The 26,864-nt window shown below is 43.5% G+C and overlaps 1 protein-coding gene across 1 annotated transcript; it reads right to left on the bottom strand.

The window, feature by feature from the left end:
- On the bottom strand, positions 1–26,688 carry GPAT2 (glycerol-3-phosphate acyltransferase 2, mitochondrial). Its single transcript, XM_074209234.1, has 22 exons — positions 26,620–26,688; positions 12,241–12,349; positions 11,966–12,079; positions 11,092–11,165; positions 9,330–9,434; positions 8,934–9,062; positions 7,913–8,012; positions 7,439–7,575; positions 6,623–6,722; positions 6,309–6,521; positions 5,877–5,987; positions 5,154–5,239; positions 4,583–4,701; positions 3,672–3,742; positions 3,216–3,474; positions 2,885–3,033; positions 2,710–2,787; positions 2,057–2,188; positions 1,853–1,973; positions 1,096–1,161; positions 702–757; positions 1–341 (listed from the first exon to the last, which is right to left on the bottom strand). Exons 2-22 carry the CDS (start codon positions 12,268–12,270, stop codon positions 225–227), a joined length of 2,367 nt encoding a protein of 788 aa, XP_074065335.1. The 5' UTR covers positions 12,271–12,349; positions 26,620–26,688; the 3' UTR covers positions 1–224.
- Positions 26,689–26,864: the final 176 nt, after the last annotated feature.

Raw genomic sequence — 26,864 nt, 5'->3', positions numbered from 1 at the left:
TCAAACCAAATTTTAAATCTTTATGTAAGATTATATGAGATATAAAGATAATACATCTTTATAATCTATTATCTGTATTTGTGATCCATTAAATTTGCATTAACCTCTTAGAATCTCAACTATTTGTCACTCTCCTCAACTTAAGCTTCATTGCTCTGGGACTGGAAACTGATTCTTGCTGGAACAGGACAGGATGTTTCAGTCCCTCCTAATACCAGGGGTTTCTAGCCACAAATGAACTGACGGATGAAATTCTCTAGTTTTTCCTGGTTTTCTTGGATAGTGAAGGTTGGAGACAAATTGAGGGTGGAGCCCGTGGAACCAGGCTGTTCCTTCAGCACCTGGGAGCAGGAAGATATATTTGAAACATGGCTAGGAATAGTTCAAATACAAAATGATCCAGGGGGTTTTTGGAAAACCAAGGAGCCTACTATGAACTCTTTAAGGGGGAAAGATTAAGCAGTAGTTCAAAGTAGACAAGGGGAGATGTACTGAAGTTTTCCCAACCCTCCTTCAATCCTTTCTGGGGTCCCATCACAATCAGTCCTATACTGTATTCTGTTTTGCCTTAGGATAAAATTCAGTCTTTGTCAGCCATCAGCAAGAAAAAAAAAATAGGAGTTTGAGTTAAATTAAACTTTCTTAAGAGGTTAAACCTAATGGGCTTACTGTGGAAGGAGGAGGGAAGTTAAGACACTCACCCCCAAATCTTTGAAGGTCATCACAGCACTATGAGCCTGGCTTAAGTCAGTACTCTCTAGAAGGAAAAAAAGATCACTCAGATGATGGAAAGATGCTCTTCTGGGTCCCTACCACCTAGAAACCACTATGCTGAACCTTAGCATGAAGCTTCTTCTCTGGTCTCTTAGCCTGCTGCTCAATAGAGTTCCAAGGTGTGGGCACTGTGGGAGAAGGGTAGGAACCTCAGGATTCTGGGAAGACTGCAAGACAGAAGGGAGGGGCAGGGCTCCCCCTCTTCATGCTATTCTTCCAGTGGCCAAGAGGTGACAGTAGTCACCCAGGAAACTAAGCCTTGAAATCCAAACACTGAAGGGATAAAAAGGGGCAATACACAATCGATTGCTCCTAACTCACCAAAGGAACCATCCTCTTGGGCCTTCTTCAGCAAGAACTGGTGAAGTTGCTGGGTGTACCCTGACTCTGTTGACATTAGAGAGAATTCCCCATTGGTGTGCCTTTTCCAGGCCCATTGCAGGAGCAGCAAATCCCACAAGGAGGAGCATGAGCTCAAGAGATCATCCAGTCAACCCCCAGACTGACTGCTCAGATGCTACCTCCTGCTCTTCACTCCCCGCAGGCCCTTGCTCCAGTAATTACTCCAATTAACCCTGGCTCTTGCTTGCATGGATCTAGTTGTTTGCAAGCTATTTCCCCCATGGGAATATGTGCTTCTGGAGGGCAGGGACCATATTTGTGCCCTAATTCGGGATAGTGATGGTATCACTTAACAAAATGCTTGTTGACTGACTGATAACCAGAGAATTCAAGTCACTTGGCCAAATTCCCACTGCTACCAAGAAGCAAAGCGAGGACTAGAAGCCAGGTCTTCTGATATCACCCCAAAAAAGGCTGGCCTGGACACAGGTACAATGGTCTTATCCTAGAGCCCAGTTGAGCCCCAGTCTGCTTCTCCAAAGCCTTCCCTGATACTCCTGATCCTGCCCAACCTGAGGGCATCATAGGACTGTTGAGGACAAGAACAGGCTTCTGGCCTTGGGGGGGGGGGGGAGGGAACAAATGGAGGGTAAGGAAAAATGTGGGATGCAAGACATGGGGATGGAAGTGGGGAGCTGTAAGGGGCTGGAGGAGACTGGGGGAGGTGGGGCTTGACCTGTATCAGGTAGTTTTCCGTGATGGAGGAAGGCTGCAGCTCGGGCAAAGATGGTGAGGAGGGGGCTGAGCAAGCGGCAGAGAAAGAGGAAGAAGTCGGGACAACGCAGCTGCTGGCTGAGCTAGAGGGAGGGAGAAAGGGGTGAGTCCTCCATGACACCCAAGTAGGGGCCAGTACTGCTCCTCTGTTGGGGCCTCACCATACCTTGAAGCAGCGACTATCAGTGCTGTCCTCATAGTCACTGTCACTGTCACTGAAGTCTTCCATTGACCGCCAAAGCATCTTCTCTCCGAAGCGCCAATTTCCTGTATCACAGGTCAACCGAGTGCCTGGGGCCTGGGGGCCAGGAAGTAATGTGTTACCCCCTCCCTCTGCCAATGCCCACCTGGCAGGACAAAGATCCCCTCCCCAACTCCTGGTAGACACCCGAACTTCAGGGGTGCCCACACCAGCCCATTGTCAGCTCACTTATTCACTTGACATGCTAATGGCTTAATTGGGTGGGGGAGGGGGGAGGAGACAAGTTAAGTCCATGAAATAATTCTAAAACAATAAAAAGAAATCCCAGCAAACAGTATGACCTTGTGGGAAAGATCCTTTCTAAGAATGCAGGGGGTTCGCTCAGTGCAGCAGGCCCCCAGGACAGGGCCACCTCCTCTGCTCACATCTGCTATGGGGAGAGCAGACTTCTGGGGCTTTTCCCCAGGCCCAGGCTTAGGGGAGGAAGTTAAATCTAAAGTCACAGTAAATGAAAGGGAGAAGCCAGATCAGTGGCAAGCAGGGCAAGGAGAGGGTGGAGTTAGGCCTCTGGAGGCAGACTTCCTTTCTTCAGTCCATCAATCCATCTGAATCTTTACCTCCTCAGCTACTAGGAGTCCACACTGAATAAGTCTATCTAGGACCTCCTGGCAGTAAAAGTAGGATGACTGGCAGGGCTGATGAGAGAGAGAGAGAGAAAGAGAAGTTGCTACCATCGGGGCCAGAGTTGTAGTTCTGGGCCGGGCCTGAGGCAAGGAAACTGGCCAGCCTGACCTGCAACAGGAGCAGATCCTGGGGAAGCAGGTGCAACAGCAGCAGAGTCTGGCGATGAAGCTCCCGCTGGCTCAGCAGCTCCACCCCCTGCAGCTCCCAGGGGCCCTCCGGGGGCACTCGGCCTGCCAGGAGGGCTCGGACTGCACAGGCTAGCCAGGAGAGGAAGGAGAGAAAAGGAGGAAAAAAAGAGATATTAGTGAGAAAATAGTGCATTAAGGACAAAGATTCTTACAAATAAAGGGTGGCAGAAGGGGAGCCCTGGGAGGATTCATAGGAAAGTCATCTTAATAGTAACCTCTCTTCTTTCCCAACCCAGTACCCCATGACTTACCACCCACTGCCTCACAAAGGAAGACAGGCAACAGGGCAGCGCTGTGGTAGGCCAGCTGAGCAAGTGTGGGGCCAGCCCTGGGCAGCACCAGGACATCCCCCTGGGGCAGAAGCCACAAGGAAAGGCTATTGTGAAGCAGGCACAACCCATGCATCACCAGATCCTGCAGCTGCCCTGAGAAACCCACGTCAAAGCCCCGAAGCAAGGTCTCCTCAGTTAGCCAGGAGAAGTTTTCCAGAAGCCTGGAGAGGAATACTCCCTGGGGGAAAGAATTCACTTGTAGGTGAAGGGTGGGAGGGGAGGCAGGAGAGAAGCTCCCTACAGGAAGAGTCCCGACACTTGAGGAAGAAGTGACATTCCCCCTCCCTATGTCACCCCAAACCCATGGCAAGGGGACCACTCTGAGGCAAACATCCCAGTGTATCGCATTATCCCCTTTCCTGGCGCAACCTCTACCTCTCGATGTCGATGCAACAGAAGAGATGCCATCACTGCTGTGGCCATCACGGCAGAGCAGGCGATGCTGGCTGCGGTCAGAAGATATTGAGAGGGACAGTGGAGAAGAGGGAGTGCCCCCATACACTTCCCATCCCTTCATGCATTTCTCAGGGATAGTTTAGCTTGGCAGGTATGTTCCCAACCTCAAGCAAAACTTTGCAACAGGACCATCCCCACTCCAGTCTTGGAAAACAAATGTTGTTGGCCCACTTCCAAGGGACCCTAACTCTCATAAAAGATGTTTTGGTAGAAGAAATTTCTGTATTCCCAACTCACAGTGGCCAAAGGTTGGGCCTGAAGTCAGGAGCGCTCGAGCTACCTGTATCTTTCAACTCAATTAACACCATGAGTGACATGCTCATTGAGGTCTTCCATGGGTAGGCACACTTCTATTCAGGTTCATTTCCCCATAGCTCCAGCCCCAAGTGGTCTCACCCTTTACTTCACCCAGACAATATATATGGTCTGCCCTGTACAACTGTCAGTTTGGTGAATTGCAGTAGTGGGTGGTTTCTTGTTTCATGAACAGACATCTTGAACCCCCAGCTAGATAAGAACAGATGTCGTCTACCCCTTTGGAGTCCCTGTAGCACTCAGAACAATGTTGAGCAAGAAATGTTTTTACATACATTTACACCCCCACACATATATACACATGTACATAATTATTTGCATGGTGTTCTCCCAATAGACTGTGAACTATCAATGGTCTTTTTATTGAATGAGATTCTAATTTCTCTGCTCTGCAGGCCCAGGGATGAGTGAGAGAGGAGAGAGCAAATAGTCACAATATCTGCGTCATCCCAGAATGGCCCAAGGAAGACTAGACATGTCTCTTCCTTGTTCTGGATCCCCTGGGACCCCCTTACCACTCAAAACATGGCGGCTCAGCCTGCTCACAAGAAGCTGGTCCTCTTCCTCCAGGGCCATAAGGGACCCAGACACTGGAGTCCACTCCTGTTGTTTCTCACAATCAGGAAGAACAGACCTGCAATAGAGCCAAAGTAGGGTTTTGAAGGTGGGGAACACACTGGGATAGGCAGGTTAAGCCCAAAACATAGAAATATATCACTAGTAGAGGTTAGGAAGTTTGATCACCTCTCTTTTTACAATGGTAGAAGGCCATCATGCCCAAAGACAGAAGGATGAACTCTGGACAAATAACATTTGGGACCTTTCCAGTCCTTAGAAGTCTGAATCATAAGTAAATCTCAGGACCTAATACTGAAAATCACTAACTTTGGTCAAGAATGGAGACTGTAAGGAGATTCAATGGAAATCAGGTCTCCTAGGGTTCCCTTTCCAGTCTTTGCTACCTTCACTCCCCCAAAACACCTTCAGAGAAAAGCTAAAGAATGATTGGAAAGCACTAAAGGAGCTGTGGAGGACAATGTCTGTATTAGGCTTCCCCGAGAGTAAACCAATATACAACTTGCTTACCAGTGTCCAAGCACAGTCTGCAATAGTAGCTGCTCTAGAGATTGTCCTCTGCTCTTCCCACGACTCCAAGTATTGACTGAGTATTCCTGCCCAGGACAGATATTCAGGTGATTCCCACTCTACCTCCTACCCACTGACCCAGAACCTCCCCATAGGTGACTTGAAAGCAACAGAACCTCCAGAAAACCTCAAAACCCACACATTCATGAGAGGAGTTGCATGCAGGGTCCTATGGACAATGCACTGTGAAAGGTCTCAGGATTGATAAAGGCCCTCCTCAATCCCCAAAGCTGCCCCAGTTCAGTCCTCAGATATTGCTCTGACTTTCTAGGTCTCTGCTATGGATAATGCTATCCATATCCAGAGGGAAAAAAAACCACAGAGTCCAAAATCATATCATGCTTATGTTTTTAAAACTTCTTTTATGTTTTTCCTTCCTTTCTTATGTTTTTCTTTCCCCTTAGTTCTAATTCCTCTTTCACAACATGACTTATATGGAAATATGTTAAATAGGATTGTACATGTACAACTTTTACCAGACTGTTTGCTGTCATGGGGAGAAAGGGAAGGAAGGGAGGGTGGTAGAAAAATGCAAAACTCATAGATTTGCAAATGGATTAATGTTGAAAAACAACCACTGCATGTAATTGGAAAAATAAAATAAAATTTCAATTAAAAAAAAAAAGGATCTCTAAGTCTCTCAGCTTCCCCTAGAGTCCATACCTGCAGAGAGAAGGGCTGGGCAAAGTCTATTCGGACACAGCCCCGACGACCTCTCAAGCTTCGAAATATAGCCAGAGCCCCCCACCATAGTCCCAGGGGAGAAGATGAGGCCTATATAGGGAGGCAAAAGTAGGCCAAGTAAGCATTATCCCTGTCTAGGGGTCCCACAAAGGGAAGACAGGTACTACTACAATAGGAAACAGAGGGCCTTGAGCACCCTTCGCTTCTCTGAGATTAATGGAAGACCCTCTCACCATCACCCCAACATCTCCACCATGGATGTGATAGCAGGGCATATCTGTTCATCTCTGTTCTTCCCAGTCAGAGGGTAGCCCTGGACTTGAAGTTGTCCCATCTCTACTCCTAAGGGACTCAAAGGGTGGTCAGGTTAGGGAGAGAAAGAGTCAGAAATCCCAACAGGGGGGTTCTCACCCGAGGTCCAGTATGCTGCACATCAGGTGCCAGATCATAGCCAATGCCCACGGGCACTAGGGCTGCATCAGGGATGGCGCCTTCTCGGAATGCTTGGAGTACCAGTCCCAGCCAGGCCTGCCCGTGGGAAGACAGGCGAGGTCCCACAGCCCCAGGGCAGTCTTCCAAGAAAATAAGCAGGGGCTGCTTGCTGGCCAGGAGATGCTCTACAGCCTGCAGAGTTTGGGGTAGGGGAAGAGAGAGGAGCCAATGAGCACTTAGCTCTTGACATTCAGCCACCCCCACCTCCAGGTGAGCCACTAATGAGCACTTACAGCATAGATCACAGCCCTGGAGAGCATCCCCTTGGAGCTGTCCAGGAAGAGGTGAGCCTCAGGGGGCATGAAAAGGCCTCCAAGATGTCTCAGCAAAGCCCTAGGGACAAAGAGAGAAGCAGTGCAGGCAAACAGTCCTGACCTCCAAGGGCAGAAGGAGGTGCCTCATGTCTGCTCTGGAGGGCCCACTGTGAGTCTCCCTCAGCACAGACCCAACTTCCTAGCTACATCTCCTTTCCTCCAGGTCCTCAGGGCCCAAAATAACATGTCAGACCCTTGTAGCCTAAATTCTACAGACCATGATCTGAGCTGAAGCCCAGCTAAGCCCCAACTAGCCCAGCTTCTGTACATGGAGGAAAGGAAACATTTTTATGCCTAGCTTCTGCAGGGTGATATGTAAAAAGAGTAGAAATGGGTGGTAGGGGTCAGAAGGAATCAACAGCAAATAACTTTCTACAGGGTAGTTTCTTCTTCCTTCTTTCCTTCCTTTCTTCCTTCAGTTTAGAACATCTCACAAGCAATAAGGCACAAATCCATATGTAAAAAAGAAGTGTTTTGTTCTTATATTGCGACATCTAACCCCAGTCAGAAGCTCAGATCCTGTGACATTATACTAACTGATTTACTAAATATTCAGAAAATTACTCAAGACACTAAAATGCCTACAGGGAAGTTTCTAAGAAATCTTTGGATTCAAACTCCCCTCTCCAGCCCCCAAAATATTTTCCTTAGTTTATCCCAGTGTTGTATGACCACAGACTTCCCCTGCATGTTCTCTCATCCATGAGGGAAAAGGGGAGAGAGCAGGGTATTCACCTGAAGGCCGGGGAGTAAGACTGGGGTTCCCAGGCCACTCGCAGAATCCCAAGACCCTGGGAGAGTAACAGGAAAGGCAGTAGGAGCCCATCTAAACATGACTTGTGGGTGGAGAGAAAGATGAGCGGTGTATCCTTCTGTAAGAGAGAAAGGGGGATATTTATAGGAGTAAGGAAAATAGCCAATTCATTTTCCTTCACCCACCCACAATAAACTTAGAAGGAGGAACCTAGTAACCTCTGAGCAGAAGGAAGTAGCAGGCCAGGAGGTCTCCCTAAAGCAGAGTGTTCCAAATTTCTACACAAAAATGGTCTTTATTAGAAGAGAAAAAAGATTCACTTACCAGTCCCCCAACAAAATGCAGACAAGAATAAGGGTCCACATGAGTTGATGGCAAGGGGAAAGTGATATGAGCTGCAAGTTTCCAGGGAAAGCTTAGGAATAAGGGTAGAAAGTCCCAACAAGAACACTTACTGACTGTGCAGCCTGACGGACCATAGCCAGCTGACCCTGGTGAAGTTGCACATTCAGGAAGATGCAATTTAAGAACTTGAGAAGAAGCCAGTTGAATATCCTGGTGGGAGGAAGAAGACATTAGGGGACCAGGAGCCAAAATATGAAGAAAGATCAGATGGTGATGGAGGAACAAGGCTCACAATGGAAGGCCTCCTGAAGACCAGCAACCCAAAAAACTTGGATGCTCTCACAACCCTGCCCCTCTCCTCCACTTAACAGAGGGGACACGGCAACAAGACATTAAAAGCTATCACAGAAGTCCAAATGCTCTCTCAAACACACTAATAACTTCTTTCTTATGATATATGGCAGGAAGGAGGGACCCCTAATTTTCAGCCTCTCCACTGCCTCTAAAGTCATGAAGTAGGGATAACAGGATGACTCTGTGGAGTAAGGGGCACAACATCCACAGGCTTAGAGCTTCTGCATCTCAAAGAGGCTTCTGCATCTCAGCGAGCAATGGTGGGAAGGAAGGGGGCTAGCACCAGCAGTACTATAAGTTGCCAGCTCCTGCTCTAGCAGAATAATCCCAGCTCACACTTATATAAGACTTCTTACAGTTTACAAGAGATTGTTCTCATCACCACCCTGTGACAAAGGAAATGCAAATATTTTTAATCTGTATTTGACAGATGAGGAAACTGAGGCTCTGAGAGGCAAAGGGCTTTTCCCACAGGCCCAGAGCTAGCAAACAGCAGAGTAAGAGCTTGGACTGAGGTTCGGGATGCCCACCCCCTCTCCCCACACCCCCACCTCCCAATTTCCCAGCAGACAGCAGCAGAGCTAAGAGAAGAACCCAAGAAGCCATACTCCCAAGGCACATAATATTGAGATAAACCTTCTACTCCCATTATTTTTCCCTCACTAGAGAAGAAGTTTGGTTTGGTTTGGTTCTGAGCAGGGGGCTCAAAACACACACTCCAGCAGCTTATTCTCACAGCTCCCTAGGCTCTTTGCTCAATCAGGGCAGGAGTTTTACCTGAGCATAGAGGGGTAGACTGAGGCCTGGAACTGGCCCAACATATGCTGCACATCTCTCCTCAAAGTGCTGGGCTTGGGGCCTTCACCAGCACCCCCAGGGGTCCTCCCAGAGAGGATTTCCTGTATCCTAGGAAGAGCTGAGTGTGAGTATTGTGGGAAAGAAACCCTTTTCCTTAGATGAGCACAAATGCATGGTGGAAGGAGATCTCAAAGCACTTTTAACACTTAGTTAAATTGGTGCCTCAGTTTCTTCCATTTTTGTAAATAAGGATGACACCAGGGTTAGGACAGAAGGGGAAGAGAACTAAGTGACCATCAAGACAAAAGTGTAAGAAATCATTGTTCAAAAATGTTCCCCATGGAAGCCCACCCCAGGGTCCAGAACCATCCTCACCACTTGCTGCCCAAAACTTTCTCCCAGGCATCTGGGATGGGTGTGATCTTCCAATCCATTGCACAGAGGAAGTAGCACAGTCTTCGCACCAACCACCCCCGGTACCTGGAGGAAGACACCCACAAGCTCCGCATTAGGGTAGGAGGAGACTGGAGGAGATTACAGAAGATCAGACACCCCTCCATTTGATCCTGGGAAGATTTAGAGCAGGCTGCCTCCTCTCTGAGTGGAGATGAACCACCACTTTATCAAAGACAAGGTCTTGTGCTGCTTCCCACAGAGTTGTGGGGTAGGGCAGCTCCCTATCTCTGAGGGATGAAGAAGCCCAGCTCTCAAGCTAACCATTCTCTCCCTCCCCACTAGGCCCATGTCTATATATTCATTGCTTCCACTTCCTCATCTTAACCCCTTGCAGTTTACAAGAGATTGTTCTCATCACCACCCTGTGATAAAGGAAATGCAAATATTTTGGCTTCAATCCCCATACTTGATTATTGGTTATGGCTACATCCCACAGCATTTTCTCAGTCTTCACCCATATGGACTTCTCTGCAGCTTCTGACCATGAGGATTGGTCTTCCCTCCCTCTGTCTTCCTGGCACTGTATTATCATGGGTCTCATCTTGTGTCTGATCTGAATTTCCTTGTTGTCACCCCATGTCCTACCACCTGCACAGGGATCTTGTCCTGGGACCTCTGAGGCTTTCACAAGACTTCAAAATGTGACAAAAGCTCTAACAGATTACTCCTATAGTTATTGTCTGAATGTCCCCACTCACAGAGGTAGCTCAGACCAAACCATCTTTTCCTCCCATTTCTTGTTGGGGATCCCACTTTCCTTTTCAGCCTCTTAAGTTTGCCTCCTTGGAGTCAGCCTTGACACTTCTCTTCACCTGTTTTCTACCTCTTTGATCTCTCTCAAATCCATCTTCTTTTCTCTACTTAGATAACTAGATAACTAGCCTCCTAATTTGTCTTCTGAATCTCATCTCTCCTCCAGTCTATTGTTAATGTTTTTTTAAAAAAAGTTTTTAAATGTGTTTCTATTTATTTCAATAAATATTTTTCAATTATATGTAAAAATTTCTAGCATTTTTAAAATTTTGATTTCCAAATTTTTTGTCTCTGGAGAAGGGAAGCAATATGATATTGATTATTCATGTGAAGTCTCAACATTGCTATTCCTAAAACTCAGTTCTGACTATATCCCCCAAGTGTTCAAGAAGCTTCAGTAGCTCCCTATTGCTTTTAGGATATATATTTATACATGTATATACATAATACATATATATATATATATATATATATGCTCCTCCATTTGTAATTTAATGATCTTCCCCATCTGGTTCACACCGATTTTTCCATTTTGATTCTCTTTGATGCACTTCCTGTTCATTTCCTCTCCCATTGCATGTCTGAGCATAAGGAAGCTGTCCCCCATGCCTGCAATGCTTTCCCTGCTCCCCTCCACCTTTCAGAAGCCTTAATTCCCTAATTCAGCTCAGATGCCACCTTTTATTAGTGCCTACCCTCCAAAATCATAGCCTATTTCTTTTGTGATTGTCCATATCCATACACTGATTTTTGTATTTGTATTTCCAGAGCTTACCACATTGCTTAGCACACAGCAGCAAACAAACACGTGCTTGTTGACTGGCTGAATGAGAAGCTCAGGCAGGGAGACAATCTACCCTTCCCAATCCAGGGTATTGTTTGTTTGAACCCTTGTGAGGCTATGTCCTCCTTGAACCCTTGACATTACCTGGTATTCTCTTCAGTCACCAGGATCACATTGTGAAAGCCCAAGGCAGCAATGTTTTTGTGGAAAAGGGACTCCTAGGGACACACCAAAATGGGGTAGGATGTGAGACAGTAAGTCCTCTAGGTGGTAGACCATGTCCCAGCCCCTAAAGAAAAGCCCTCTGCCATTCCCAAAGACCCATCTCATCTCATTGCCCCAGAGAGCTCTGACATGCTACATGTCTGGGAACAGGTAGCTGTGCCTCTGTGTGTATGCCTGCCATTGATAGAATACTACAGAGATCTAGCTCAGGTTGGTCATGACTATGAAACACTACACTTTCATCTTGCCTTGAGGCAGCAAGGTGGTACAATAAGTCCAGGGCTGAGTCTGGAGTCAGAAGATGGGTTTGAATCCAGCCTTAGACTCTTACTAGTTGTATGATCCTGGGTAGGTCACTTAACCTCTGCCTGCCTCAATTTCCTCAACTATAAAATAGTGATAACAATATCACCTATCTCCCAAGACTGTTGTAATGATCAAAAGAGATAATATTTATAAAGTGCTTAACAGTCTTTGGGATGGAAGAGGCCTTTAATGTTATGCTTGGTTCCTTCCTTTCATCTTGGTTTTTGGCTGTCAACATGAAGGCCTGATTTTATAACCTCCACTCTGCTCCTCTTGCCCCCCAACTCCCAACCAGTCCCCTTTGTCACAGAACATTTACATGGAGTCAGCTGCATGAAAGGTTAAAGGTAGGAATGTCAACATGAACAAACATCAAGGCCCTCCATTTCCTAAAACAACTGATTGTTCCAATCTCTCACATCTTGTTATGTTTCCAGTTTCTATCTTAGCCCTTTTCCAAAGGATCCTTTGCCCATGGACCTCTTACCCAGCTTTTAGGTGTACAGGTCTGGCAGCAGCGACCCACAAAAGGACGATACTTCCCCAGAAATGGGGTGATGGTTTCCAGCTTCACCCCAAAGCCTTTTGGCCACATGTTGGCCTAACAAAAGGAAATAAATACAAAATTATGGCAAAGAGATCACAGGTAGAGTCATAACTCAATGCTTTGGGAGAAAAACAAGCCAGGACTTCTGGGTTCTCAAAATTGGGAGGAAAAAGAGAACCACAGTGGATGAGGACTCATCTTCTCTTGCCACATACCCCATTATTATCCTGAGGTTTGCTCTCCATATGACAATGGTTCCAAGTTCCTTGATTCTGAGTCCTAGGAGTACAGGAAAATTGGAATCCTAGTACTAAGAAGTCTGACCTGGAGAAAGAGAGAGAGAGAGAGAGAGAGAGAGAGAGAGAGAGAGAGTGAGTCACTACCTTTATGGCATGTCAAGAGGACAGGAAATGAAAAACCAAATGCTTCCCAGAATGACCACCTCCTCTGTACATCCTCTGTGTTATCAAAGTTCCTTTCCCAGAAGGAAATAGGACTTAAGAACAGAATACAACAGAGCCCTCCTTGCTCCTGAAGAAGCTAGGAGTTAGATCCAGAGATGAAGAGGATGCATCAGAGGAAGAAGGGAGCCAAAACCCAATCCTGGAAGCAAATGACCTTCCCTAGAGCCCTGGAGGACACTAGATGTGTCTAGTGAAGGGAAAACTCCAAAAGATATAGCACAAGCCAACACCAATACAGCCCTCAGAAGAGAACACCTATACTTTCAGCAGTTCGACAAAAGTAGGAAAATTGCTTTCTCCTACCCACACTTTTTTCTGGTCCCAGCCCAGTGAGATACACCAGGTTGGGCTGAGAAAAGTGACCCAAAGACTTGGACACACATAGCATTCATATACTGGGGACTGAGAGGAAATAAAAAAGGAGGGGATGGAAAGTGGGATCAAAATAGGAAAACTAGTTGAGATAAACTGGACAAATGAGAGAACAGAGGAAAAAAGGTTAGGATCATTTCTCTCAGAAGGAAGAATCATTTGGGTCTTGCTGACGTTCTCCTTTTATCTCTGCCACAGGGTGAGTGATCTATTCATTTATTCTTTTAATCAATAGACATTTTCGTAACATTTCTACAGCAGGCAGCAGTACTACAGAGGAAAGGGTACTAGCTGGAGAAGAAAATCAATCAACAAACCTTTATGAAACACAATTATACACCAAGCACCAACAACCCCAAACCATTCCCTGCCCTCAAGGAGCTTATAATTCAACAGGGGAGAAGACATGCACCAATACAAGCTTATGCAAAACACACAGAAACCAGCTACCAGCTAACCTTTGGGGTCTGGGGTGGAAAACTAGGAAGACCCAAGTGCAGGTAGGCCTTCAGTTGAATGGAAAGAACCAGGCAATTCCAAGAACTGGGAGTCAGATCAGCGCATCCTAAACATGGTTGACAGGAGGCAGCAGACTGAGATGGGAGGTGAGCAAGTCTCATGTGTGAGAAAGAGCAAGGGGAGACTGGCTGAGCCACAGTGTGAAGGTCAGAAATGTGCGAGAGGGCTAAAAGTGACAGGAAAGTGTGAGTGCCAAATACAGGGCTTGAAATTTGATCTTGGAAGAAAGTTGCCAGAGTTTACTGAGTAAGGGAAAAGGAGTTGAGAGGTTACAGTGTTTGGGGGAGCATCAGTAGGTGTTCTCACATACCCTGGTAAGAGGGGAGGAGTTGGATTGGAGAGAATGATGGGGAGCTGGAAGCTAAGTGCCACCAGACCTACACAGGTTAATAAACTTGACTAGAGAGAATTTCAAAGAAAGAGAGATTTGCTGAATGTTGAGTGTGGCAACAGCAGCAATAGTAAGCAAGGATATTCTGACTCCCCTAGTTATAGCACTAACTAGATCTGATTTAAGTCATTTCACTTCACTGAGTCTCAGTTTCCTTCCCTGTAAAATGAGAGACGGGGAGGATCTTAAAGGTCCCTTCTAGCTTTAACATTCAGTGGTTTTATATGCCCACTTTTGTACTAGGGCTCCTTATATTTCTTAATACAAAGAATCACCCTCAAAGTGCACATATTCTAACATGGAGAGAGAAGTAAGTCCTTTTCAAATTCCTCAAGCTCCAATTCTCCCTTTTATCTCAAACTTTTTACTAAGCCAATTCAGGTGTCCAAGCACAAGTTCTCCTATTTTACTTCTCTAGCTCAAACTAGAATATAAAATATCAGAGTTGGAATACTGAGGTTTGAAATTAGATTTTCCTGCAAAAATCTCCCATTCTTTATTTATTATCATTACTAATAATAATATTTTGCATTTAAAGAGAGGTTAAAGTTTGCAAGATGCTTCATTTCATGTGATCTTCACAATAACCCCAAGGGGGGGGGTTCTATTATTATTATTCCCATTTTACAGTTAATGAAACTGAAGAGAAAGTTAAATGATTTGCCCAGGGTCATCCAGCTAAATAAGTCTGATGCAGGATTTGAACTCAGGTCTTTCTGACTACAAGTCCAGGATCCCAGATGTACACATAGAAGACAAAAATCTAAAAAGATTCTATGGTCTGGCACTCAAGATCCTCTACAATCTGGCCTTTAATAGAGCTTTCTGATCCCCCCCCCCATTTTCTTTTGTGAACAAGTCAGGTTTACTCAAGGCTCCCCAACATGTCCTACTCATCTACTCCATCCCCTAGTGGTTTTGTATGAAACATTCCCTAGTCTGGGAGGTTCTCTTCCCATTTCTCCCCTATCTAAAGCCTACCCCACAAATCTGGAAAGGCAATTCTTTATCCTTTTCTTTCATCTCCCAGTTCTACCATCAAGTCTCAAGCACTTATATTATTAGATATCTCTATGTGCTTATGTCTTATGTCCCCAACTATGCTGAAAGCTCCAAGAAGAGCTCCCCACAGTATGATAATGTGGCGTTCTGCCTTAGTAGGGATTCAATTATTGTTATTTGGTTTTTATGCCTATCCCTCAAAATTTCTTCCAAAAAGAATACCATTGGTATCCAGAAAAAGAATTATGGACTTTGAACAAAGACCAAAGACTATTACTGTCAAATTAGGGGGGAAAAGCATTATATTATAATGTAATTTTATACTTTATTTTTCTTCCTTAAGGATATGATTTCACTCTCATCACATTCAACTGAGATCAATGTATAGCATGGAACCAATGTAAACTCTAACAGAATGCCTTCTGTGGGGGTGTGGGGGAGGGAAGCAAGAATTGGGGAAAAATTGTAAAACTCAAATAAATAAAATCCTTCTTTAAAAAAAATTCTTCCAAAATACTTATATATAAAATCACTTAAACATTTTAACTTCCAATAAACTCCTCTCCCATCTTCTTTCCCTCTACTTTCCTTGGTCCAATGTTTGACCGAATTGAATCAAATATTTGCTTGTTAGAACCATAACCCTTATACAGCTAATCTAATCAAACTCATTTCTTTCCTGCTTCTTCCCTATCCCTCTGCCTTATGAAGAACCTAGGCAATGCAAGATAAAGGAACAAAGTAGTTTCCTCTGAGGAGGGGGAAAGGAGTTGTCACATTGCCTGACACCCACAGGCTTCCAATATACTGCATCTAATGCATGCCCCACTTTGTAAATAGGCATTCAATCACTGATTAGGGGCCAAGTACTAAGTGCTAAAGCACAGGGGCAGATGCAAAGTTTACCTAAGCCAAATTTCAAGCACTGAATGAGATACAAAGACAAAGAAGCAAGGTTGGTTCAGAAAACAATGTTTGAATGTAGCACAGAATGTGTGAAGTAGTGTAATGGAAAAAAAAAATTGAAAAAATAGGTGTTAGATTTTGGAAAGCCTTGAATGACAGGTCAAAAATTCTGAACTTTACTCAAAAGGCCCTAGGGACCCAATGAAGATTTTTGAATATTGTATAAAAGAAAGATCAGTCTGTAAGCAGTATGAAGGATAGGGAGCATTATGGCAAAATTTCCATATTGGATTACAGAAATCTAGTTATAGCAGAAGACTGTCATGACTGTAGTTCTGAGTAGAATCCCTAGATAAATCAGTCATGATTCTCACACTAAAAACAAACATTTTCTTTCATAGTAACAGACCCTTCCTTTCCACAACCCACCACTCACCCTACCCCCCATAGCTTTTAACATGGGGATGAACTTACTCAATAGAAACCAATTCCCTTAATGTTCCATTAGACAAATTCTGACTAACATAAAACATCATATTAGAGGCACTGTCTTTCTCTACCCCAATTTATACAATGAAGTATTATATTATGCCAAGAAATATTCTCTCCCCCACAAAGCAAGAATAGCCTTTGACCCAGAACCCTAAACCAAACTCTATGAATTTGTCCTATACTAATATCTAATGGTCTCTAACACAGAGATGATGGGGTGGGAGACCTTTTGCCTTTTTTTGGCCACTACTCCAAGCATGGCTTCAAGGGTACTCAGATTCTCCCAAATCCCCTTGCCTTGGCAGGGACAAAATCTGCACCAGGATAACAGCACTATAGTGAAGTGTAAAGGACACAGGAATTGGAGTCGGGTATGTGGGTTTAAATTCCAGTTCTGCTACTTAGTACCTGCTTGTCATTAGCCAAGTCATTCCCCTCTTTGAATCATTTTCCTCAAAAGACAGAGCTGGACCAAATGATATCTAGGGTCTTTTATAGCTCTAGATTTTATGGTCTTTAATTTAATAAACCCAAGGTCAGGTTAAAAAGATGCTTAAGACTGTTAAATTTAGGGTAGCTAGGTGGCACAGTGGATAGATAGAGCACTGGTTCTGGAGTCAGAAGAACCTGAGTTTAAATTCAACCTCAGACACTTAATAATTACCTAGCTGTGCAACCTTGGGCAAGTTACTTAGCACCATTATCTTGCCAAAAAATACCTGGCAAATTTGCACTTCATTCAGTTCTAATCCTGCTTGGAAGGCATTTTACAGGCAAGCCTCCCAATACTCATAAGCAGTTCTAGTAATGTTGCCTCAAACTCTGAATCTACCCTAGTGCACTTAGTACCAGGTCCCTAATTAGTGTCTGAATGCCACTTACAAAGTAGGGAATGCGAAGATGGTGGCGTGAAGGCAGCATTTCCTGAGAACTCTGATCCCCCAAACCCCCAAAAAACAAAGGATGACTCTAGTCAAAATTTAGAGGGTCAGAACCCACAGAAAGACTTGAGTGATATATTTTCCCAGTCCAAGATAACTTAGAATTTCCAAGGGAAAAATCTGTTTCACCAGGACCCAGGGGTTGGAAAAAAAAAAGTCTCGGCGCAGCCCAGAGATCACCAGCAACAGTTTGAAGGGGCGGGGAGAGAACTCTGCTGTACCAGAATGAGTGTGGAGTGAGCAGCACTGACCTGCAGAACCTGCAGGGAGGATCTGGAGAAAGCAGCCTGCAGGCCCAGAGACGGGAAGGGAAGTCTGCAGAGATTTCTCTGCTCTCCCAGGGGTAGGACTCTGCTGTTTGCCTATACTCAGCTTCAGGATGCAGTTTGGGCTTCCATACTAAAATAGCAGGATCCCTCCTTATAGCCCCAGGGCAGAGGGAAGTGTGTGGGGGGGGTATCTACATATCAAAGCACAGGTTAGAGAGCATAAGACCTTGGAGGAATAAAGGTCCAGTGGGATGTCCCTCCCCGCAAAAAACAGCCCCAAAGTCTTGGAAGTGCTGTAAATTAGTCTTGGGCTGAGGAAACGAGTAAACAACTGAAAAAGAAGAATCTGACCACAGAGAATTATACTTTAGTCCCATGGAAGATCAAAACACATACTCGGATGACGACAAAATCAAAGCTTCTAAAAACCTTCCAAAAACCTCCAAAAGAAATAGAAAATGGGCTCAGACTATGGATGAGCTCAAAAAAGACTTTAAAAAGCAATTAAGGAGGGGCAGCTAGGTGGCACAGTGGATAGAGCACCAGCCCTGGAATCAGGAGGACCTGAGTTCAAATTCGGCCCCAGACATTTAATAATTACCTAACTGTGTGGCCTTGAGCAAGCCACTTTAACCCTATTTGCCTTGCAAAAACATAAAAAAGAAAAGAAAAGAAAAGAACAATTAAGGAAGGTGGAGAAAAATTGGGAGGAGAAATGAGAACGATGCAGAAAAATCATGAAAACCAAATCAAAAGCTTGGTGAAAGATATACAAAAAATACTGAAGAAAATAATATGTTAAAAACCAGTTTAGGCCCAATGGAAAAAGAAAAACAAAAGGCAAATGAGGAGAAGAATGCCTTAAAAAAGAAGAATTGGCCATCTGGAAAAGGAGATAAAAAAGCTCTCTGAAGAAAATAACTCCAAATACAAAATGGAACTAAAGGAAGCTGATGACTTTGCAAGAAAGCAGGAAGAAATAAAACTCCAACAAAAAAAAAGCCAAAAAGTAGAAGAAAATATGAAATATCTCATTTGAAAAACAACCAACCTTGAAAACAGATCCAGGAGAAATAATTTTAAAATTATTGGGCTATCTGAAAGCCACAACCAGGAGAAAAGCCTAGACTTCATTTTTCAAGAAATAATACAGCAAAATTGTCCTGAGATCCTAGAAGCTGTGGGTAAAATAGAAATCCAGAGAATTCACTGGTCAGCCAGATTAACAGCTGAATTGGGACCGGGAGTCTGAGGGCCCGAGAGCTGGACCTGCTGGATCAGTGGTGGGGCTGGACGAAAGGGGCTTGGGTCCGCGGGGAAGCAGAGGCTCTGGTGTTGGTGCTGTCCCCCTGGAACTTGGGGAAGGGGCTGCGGGGAGAGGTCTGGTGCAGGACAGCTGCGGACACCATCCCTGGGCTCCTCGGGTCTGAAAAACTCTGAGTCCACACCTCCATTGCACTAAGGCCTCCTCCCAAACAAAGGCAAACTACTTCTGCCTCAGGCCCAGGTGTGTGAGCAGAAGAACCAGCCCAGCTGAGGAATCACCTCAGGCCAGGGTAAAGCCCACCAGTGATTGAAGGCAAAAGAATTCAATAGTTCCAACTCCTGCCTTCGGGCAAGGGGAGAAGGCCTCCCAACCAAGGTCACAGACACCCCAGAGAGGGCAACCAGCTCCTCCTACTAGCCAGCCAGGGAAACTGCACTCAGTAAAGCCTTTAGCGATCCCAAGCCCAGGTGAACCAGCCCCCCCCCCCCCCCCCCCCAGGTCTTAGCATAATGAAGAAGGGTCAGCGGAAAGGTGGATCCATAGAAAAATTCCTGGAAGGGAAAGACCCCAACTCAGAGAGACCTGAGACCTCTAAGGAGAATACAATCTGGTCTCCAGCACAAAAAGACTTCCTTGAAGAAATAAGGAAGGAGCTTAAAAATTTGGGAGAGACAATTAATACCTTGCAACAAGAAAACAAAACCTTAGAAAGTACAATTGGACAAACACAAAAGGAGAACAAATCTCTCAGATCCTCAAATGAGCAAATGCAAAAAGAAATTAATTCTCTCAAAACCTCAAATGGTCAAATGGAAAGCTCTTTCAAAAGTAGAATTGACCGATTGGAAAAGGAGTTGCAAAAAGTTAATGAAGAAAACTCCTCCCCCAAAAAAAGAACGGAGTCTACAGAAACTAATGACTCCATGAGACAGCAAGAGTCAGTTAAACAAAATCAAAAAATAGAAAAAATAGAAGCAAATGTAAAATACCTCATCAACAAAACTACTGACCTCGAGAATAGATCGAGGAGGGGCAACCTGAAAATTATAGGACTTCCTGAAAACATTGAAGAGAAAAAAAGCCTGGACTTAATATTACAGGATCTAGTGATGGAAAACTGCCCTGATATCATGGAATCGGAGGGCAAAGTAGTTACTGAAAGAGTACATCGATCCCCACCAGAAAAAGATCCTAAAATGAAAACACCAAGGAGTGTTGTGGCCAAACTGCAGAACTATCAGTTAAAAGAGAAAATCCTGCAAGCAGCCAGAAAGAAGCAATTTAAATATCAAGGAGCCACAGTAAGGATCACGCAGGACCTGGCTGCATCAACTTTAAGGGATTGAAGGGCCTGGAACAAGATATTTCAAAGAGCATGGGAGCTTGGAATGCAGCCAAGAATCTACTTTCCTGCAAAGCTGAGCCTTCTCTTCCAGGGAAAAAGATGGACATTTAACGAAATGGAAGAGTTCCAAAAATTTCTAATGAAAAGACCAGAGCTAAAAAGAAAATTTGGACATCAAACAGGAGGTTCAAGAGACACATGAAAAGGTAAAAAAAAAAAAAAAAAAAAAAAAAGGGAGGGACGGTAAAAGGAAAAAATGCAATCCAGTAAGTTGAAACTGGCTATACTCCAGCATGGGGGGGGGGGGGGGGGAAGAAGAGACTCTCATAAATCCTGAGAAATGTAACTCTAACAGGGAGAATACACCTAGCCAGAAATGATGGACATCCATGAAACTGCTATCTAATGGAATGTAACTGGCTTTAACCCCACTTGGGAGAAAGACTCTAATAACTCTCAGGAATTGTGACGCTATCCAATAGAATATACTGAACTAGAAGGGACACTCAGAATTTTCTATGACCTAGATAGAATGATCTAAAAAAATACACTACCTCTCTAAAAAGGGGGACAGGAAGGAGATGGGAGGAGGGAGGGGACTGAATGGGACAAATCTCATTACACTAAGAGGTACAAAAAAACCTATGGTAATAGGGGGAAGAAGGGAGCAGAGGAGAAACACCTGAATCTTCTTCCATCAGACTTTTCTTAAAGTCAACCTACACGCTCTCAGTTAACTAATAAAACATCTAACCTTTCAAGTATTACAAGGGGAAAAGGGGAGGGTGGGACAGAGAAAGGGAAGGAGAGTGGGGGAAATAAGGGGAAATAACAAAAGGAAGGGAAGGGAAAAGGGGAAAGGGGAAAGAAAGGGGAGGGTGTGAAATAGGAGGGCAAACATACTGAAGGGGGTGGTAGTCAAAAACAAAATACTGGGGAATATGGATAAAGGGTGGGAAAGGGGGAAAAATACAAACAGAGGGAAGATAGCACAGAGGGCAATAAAGAATTCTTAATCATAACCTTGAATGTGAATGGGATGAACTCTCCCTTAAAACATAAGCAAATAGAAGAGTGGATTAAAAACCAGAATCCTACAATATGCTGTTTACAAGAAACTCATTTGAAGCAGAGAGATACATATAGAGTAAAGGTAAAAGGTTGGAGCAAAATATATTTTGCTTCAGCTGAAGTAAAAAAAGCAGGGGTAGCAATCCTTATCTCAGACAAAGCAGCAGCAAAAATAGCGTTAAAAGAGATAAGGAAGGAAACTTTATCCTCCTAAAAGGTACCATAGACAATAAGTCATTTCAATATTGAATGTATATGCACCCAGTGGGACAGCACCCAAATTCTTAGAGGAGAAGCTGAAAGAATCACAGGAAGACATAGACAGCAAAACTCTACTAGTAGAAGACCTCAGATCTAGATAAATAAAATCATAAAACAAACAAGAAAGAAATTAGGGAGGTAAAGAGATTGTTAAAAAATTAGATATGATAGACTTATGGAGCAAACTGAATGGGGATAGAAAGGAATATACCTTTTTCTCTGCAGTACATGGAACTTATACAAAAATTGACCATGTACTAGGACATAAAAACCTAATGATCAACTGCAGAAAGGCAGAAATAGTGAATACATCTTTCTCAGATCACAATGCAATAAAAGTCATATGCAATACTGGGCCAAGGAGATATAGACCCAGAGAAAATTGGAAACTGAATAACCTCATTTTAAAAAATGAGTGGGCCAAAAAACAAATTATAGAAAGAATTAACCATTTTATCCTAGATAATGATAATAATGAAACAACATACCAAAACCTATGGGATTCATTCAAAGCAACTCCCAGGGGGATATATTACAGCTCTAAATGCTTATATGAATAAATTGGAGAAAGAGGAAATCAATGAACTAAACATGTAACTAAAAAAATTAGAGAAAGAACAAATCAAAAATCCCCAATCAAATACCAAATTAGAAATTTTAAAAATTAAAGGAGAAATTAATAAAATCTAAAGCAAAAAAACTATTGAATTAATAAATAAAACCAAAAAGTTGATATTATGAAAAAACCAATAAAACTGATAAACCTCTGGTCAATTTGATTAAAAAAAGAAAGAAGAAAACCAAATTGCTAGTATTATAAATGAAAAAGGTGAACTCACCACCAATGAGGAGGAAATTAAAGTAATAATTCAAAATTATTTTGCCCAACTCTATGCCAATAAATTTGATAATCTAAGTGAAATGGATGAATATTTACAAAAATACAAGTTGCCCGGGTTAAATGAAGAAGAGATTAAATACCTAAACAACCCTATCTCAGAAAAAGAAATTCAACAAGCCATTATTGAACTCCCTAAAAAAAAATCTCCAGGGCCTGATGGATTCACAAGTGAATTCTACCAAACAAACATGTAAGGAACAATTGGTTCCAATCCTGTATAAACTCTTTGGAAAAATAGGGAAAGATGGAACTCTGCCTAACTCTTTCTATGAAACCAATATGGTACTGTTACCTAAACCAGGAAGAGTTAAAACAGAGAAAGAAAATTATAGACCTACTTCCCTGATGAATATAGATGCAAAAATCCTAAATAAAATCTTAGCAAAATGACTACAACAAGTCATCACTAGGATAATACATTATGATTAAGTAGGATTTATTCCAGGAATGCAGGGTTGGTTCAATATTAGGAAAACTGTTAGTATACTCAATTATATCAATAACAAACCTATCAGAAATCATATCAATAGATGCTGAAAAAGCTTCTGACAAAATACAGCATCCATTCCTATTAAAAACACTAGAGAGTGTAAGAATAAATGGGCTGTTCCTTAAAATAATTAGCAGTATCTATCTGAAACCATCAACAAGCATTATATTCAATGGGGAGAGGCTAGAGGTATTCCCAATAAGATTAGGGGTCAAACAAGGGGGCCCATTATCACCACTACTATTCAATATTGTATTAGAAATGTTAGCATCAGCAATTAGAGAAGAAAAAGAAATTGAAGAAATTAGAATTGGGAAGGAAGAGACAAAACTCTCACTCTTCGCAGATGACATGATGGTCTACCTAGAGAATCCTAAGAAATCATCTAAAAAACTACTGGAAACAATTAGCAATTTTAGCAAAGTTGCAGGTTATAAAATAAAGCCCCATAAATCCTCAACTTTTCTATATATGTCTAGCAAGAAACAGCAGGAAGAGCTAGAAAGAGAAATCCCATTCAAAGTAACCTCAGACAGTGTAAAATATTTGGGAGTCTATTTGCCAAGACAGACTCAGAATCTTTTTGAAAACAATTATAAAACACTTCTCACACAAATTAAATCAGATTTAAATAACTGGGCAAATATCAACTGCTCATGGATAGGGAGAGCTAATATAATAAAAATGACAATTCTACCAAAACTAAACTATCTGTTTAGTGCCCTACCAATCAAAATTCCAAAAAATTACTTTAATGAGTTAGAAAAATTGTAAGTAAATTCATATGGAGAAATAAAAAGTCAAGAATTGCCAGGAGCTTAATGAAAAAAAAGCAAACGAAGGTGGCTTAGCACTACCAGATCTAAAATTATATTATAAAGCATCAGTCATCAAAACTGTTTGGTATTGGCTAAGAAATAGAGTGGTGGACCAGTGGAATAGACTAGGTGTAAAAGCAGGAGAGGAGTATAGCAATCTGTTGTTTGATAAACCCAAAGAGTCCAGCCACTGGGATAAAAACTCCCTCTTTGATAAAAACTTCTGGGATAATTGGAAGTCAGTATGGAAGAAACTTAGATTAGACCAACACCTCACACCCCTTACCAAGATAAGATCCAAATGGTTACAGGACATAGACATAAAAACCAATACTATAAGCAAATTAGAAGATCAAGGACTAGTCTACCTGTCAGATCTATGGAAAGGGGAACAGTTTATGACTAAGGAAGTGTTGGAGAACATCACTAAAAACCAATTAGATGATTTCGATTACATTAAATTAAAAAGCTTTTTGCACAGATAAAACCAATGTAATCAAGATCAAAAGAAAAGTAGTAAATTGGGAAACAATTTTTACAATTAATGATTCTGACAAAGGACTCATTTCTAAAATATACAGAGAACTGAGTCATATTTTTAAAACAAAAAGCCATTCCCCAATTGACAAATGGTCAAAGGATATGCAAAGGCAATTTACAGATGAGGAGATCAAAGCAATCCATAGCCATATGAAAAAATGCTCTAAATCATTAATGATTAGAGAAATGCAAATTAAAGCTTCTCTAAGGTACCACCTCATACCTCTCAGATTGGCCAGTATGACCAGGAAGGATAATGATCATTGTTGGAAGGGATGTAGGAAATCTGGGACACTATTACACTGTTGGTGGAGCTGTGAACTCATCTAACCCTTCAGGAGAGCTATTTGGAACTATGACCAAAGGGCAACAAAAATGTGTATACCCTTTGACCCAGCAATACCACTACTGGGTCTATACCCTGAAGAGATGAGGAAAAAGGGTAAAAACATTACTTGTACAAAAATATTTATAGCAGTCCTGTTTGTGGTGGCAAAGAATTGGAAATACAGTAAATGGCCTTCAATTGGGGAATGGCTTAGCAAACTGTGGTATATGTATGTCATGGAACACTATTGTTCTATTAGAAACCAGGAGGGATGGGATTTCAGGGAAGCCTGGAGGGATTTGCATGAACTGATGCTGAGTGAGATGAGTAGAACCAGAAAAACACTGTACACCCTAACAGCGACATGGGAATGATGTTCAACCTTATCAGTGCAACAATTGGGAACAATTTTGGGCTGTCTGCAAAGGAGAGTACCATCTGTATCCAGATAAGGAGTTGTGGAGTTTGAACAACGTACCAGGACTATTCCCTTTAATTTGGAAAAAAAAAAAACAGATATCTTATTGTCTGATCTGGTTACCTCTGAGAATTCTGTTCTCTTTAAGGATATGAGTTCTGTCTCATCACACCCAATTTGGATCAAGGTACAGCATGGAAACAAAGTAAAGACTGACGGAGTGCTATCTGTGGGGTAGGGGTGGGGGGAGGGAAGCAAGACTGGGAGAAAATTGTAAAACTCAAATAATATCTTTAATAAAAAAAAAAAAACAAAGGAAGAAACAACTCTGAAAAGAACTTGAGCCCATCCATAAATGACTGCTGCCATCAACAACTCACTTCGTTTCCCTGAACATCAGTTTCCTCACCTGCAAAAGAGGATAAAACCTGTGGTATCTTCCTCCCAGGACTTTGAGGAGCCTCAAATTAGTTAATCTATACAAAACACTATGGATAGCTAAAAGCATTATTTTTAAAAGGTGGATAGTTTCACTATTACTATTACTGCTTCAAACATCATCACGTCAGAGAGGAAAGTCTGCACACCTCTGTAAGTGCAGTAGTGGAATGCAAAGGGTCAAAGCACTGGCATCTGGAAACTTAATGGCAGAAACCTGGTACTGATGCTTACTAGGTGTTTGGCCTCGGAGTGGTTAAATCATTTAGTTTCTCTGGGTCTGTTTCCTCATCTATAAAATGGGGAATATCTGTGCTATCTACATTTCTCTAGATATGTTTCGTCATCTATAAAATGGGAAATATTTTGCTATCTACAATTCTGAGTCTCTTTCCTTATCTATAAAATGATACTTGTGCTACCAACATTTCTCTGAGTCTGTTTCCTCATCTATAAAATGGGGAATATCTGTGCTATCTATATTTCTCTGTGTCTGCTTCATCTGTAAAATGGGGAATGTCTTGAGATCTACTACTCTGAGTCTGTTTCCTCATCTATGAAATAGGGAATAATTGTATCATTTACATTTCTGTGGGTCTCTGGGCATCTATACAATGGGGAATATTTGTGCTACCGACATTCCTCCGGTCTGTTCCTAGACTATAAAATGGAGGAATAGACGGGTTATCTGCATTTTTCTAGTCTGTTTGTGCTCTGGTCTCTCTCCTCATCTGTACAATGGGGACTATTGCACTATATACCTAAAAGGTGTTTGTACTAAACTTCAAAGTGCTATGTAAATTTGAGTCATTAATGTTTTGGGGGCAATCAAAGATCTTTGAGTTGGAAGAACTCTCCCTCACCTCTCCAGGGCTGCAGGCAGAAGCACCTCCACCTCTTTTTTTTAATTTGTTTGTTTTTAGGTTTTTTGCAAGGCAATGGGGTTAAGCGGCTTGCCCAAGGCCACACAGCTAGGTCATTACTAAGTGTGTGAGGCCGCATTTGAACCCAGGTCCTCCTGACTCCAGGGCTGGTGCCCTGTCCCCTGTGCCACCTGGCCGCCCCACCCACCTCTCTTCATACCATCCAGGCAGCGGGCTTTGTTAAAGGTCAAAGAAGAACCAAACCAGAAAAAAGTAGGGGTGAAAGCCCAAGCAGGGGGTGGTTTCCGTCCAAGCCCTACAAAGCTGAACCAGGGCCCCCCCAGTGCCGCGCCCCGCCCCCACTGCTGGGGGTGGGGAAGGGGCAAGGCAGGGCTGCCCCCCATTTCTCTGCCTGGATTCGGATTCCCAATCAAATCCACTGGAGCCCCCGGGGGCCCAGCATAGCACGGGGGGCCCACAGGGGCCCCCCTAACTTACCACAAATCCTCCGCCTGTGGAGGCAGAAGGGAAGCTCCCTGCGGGCAGGGCTCCTCCCCCGCGGCTGCGTGGCTCCTCCCCCGCGGCTGCGTGGCTCCTCCCCGCGGCTGCGTGCCCCTCCCCCGAGGCTGCGTGCCCCTCCCCCGAGGCTGCGTGCCCCTCCCCCGAGGCTGCGTGCCCCTCCCCCCGAGGCTGCGTGCCCCTCCCCCCCACCTGCCCCTCGGCGCCCCGGCAGGAAGGAGGCC

Source organism: Macrotis lagotis, chromosome 1, assembly GCF_037893015.1.
Source record: "Macrotis lagotis isolate mMagLag1 chromosome 1, bilby.v1.9.chrom.fasta, whole genome shotgun sequence".
NCBI lineage: Eukaryota > Metazoa > Chordata > Mammalia > Peramelemorphia > Peramelidae > Macrotis > Macrotis lagotis.
The sequence above is the reverse complement of the archived record's forward strand: the minus strand, read 5'-3'. Positions and strand labels throughout refer to the sequence as shown.

Bases quoted from the DNA above. Each gene is read 5' to 3' on its own strand.
- GPAT2 (XM_074209234.1), bottom strand. From the start codon at position 12,270: ATGGAGAGCAAACCTCAGGATAATAATGGG. The intron at 5,240-5,876 runs GTATGGACTCTA...TGTCCTGGGCAG, and splicing joins CCCAGCCCTTCTCTCTGCAG to GAATACTCAGTCAATACTTG. The intron at 3,034-3,215 runs GTAAGTCATGGG...TCTCCTGGCTAG, and splicing joins CCTTTGTGAGGCAGTGGGTG to CCTGTGCAGTCCGAGCCCTC.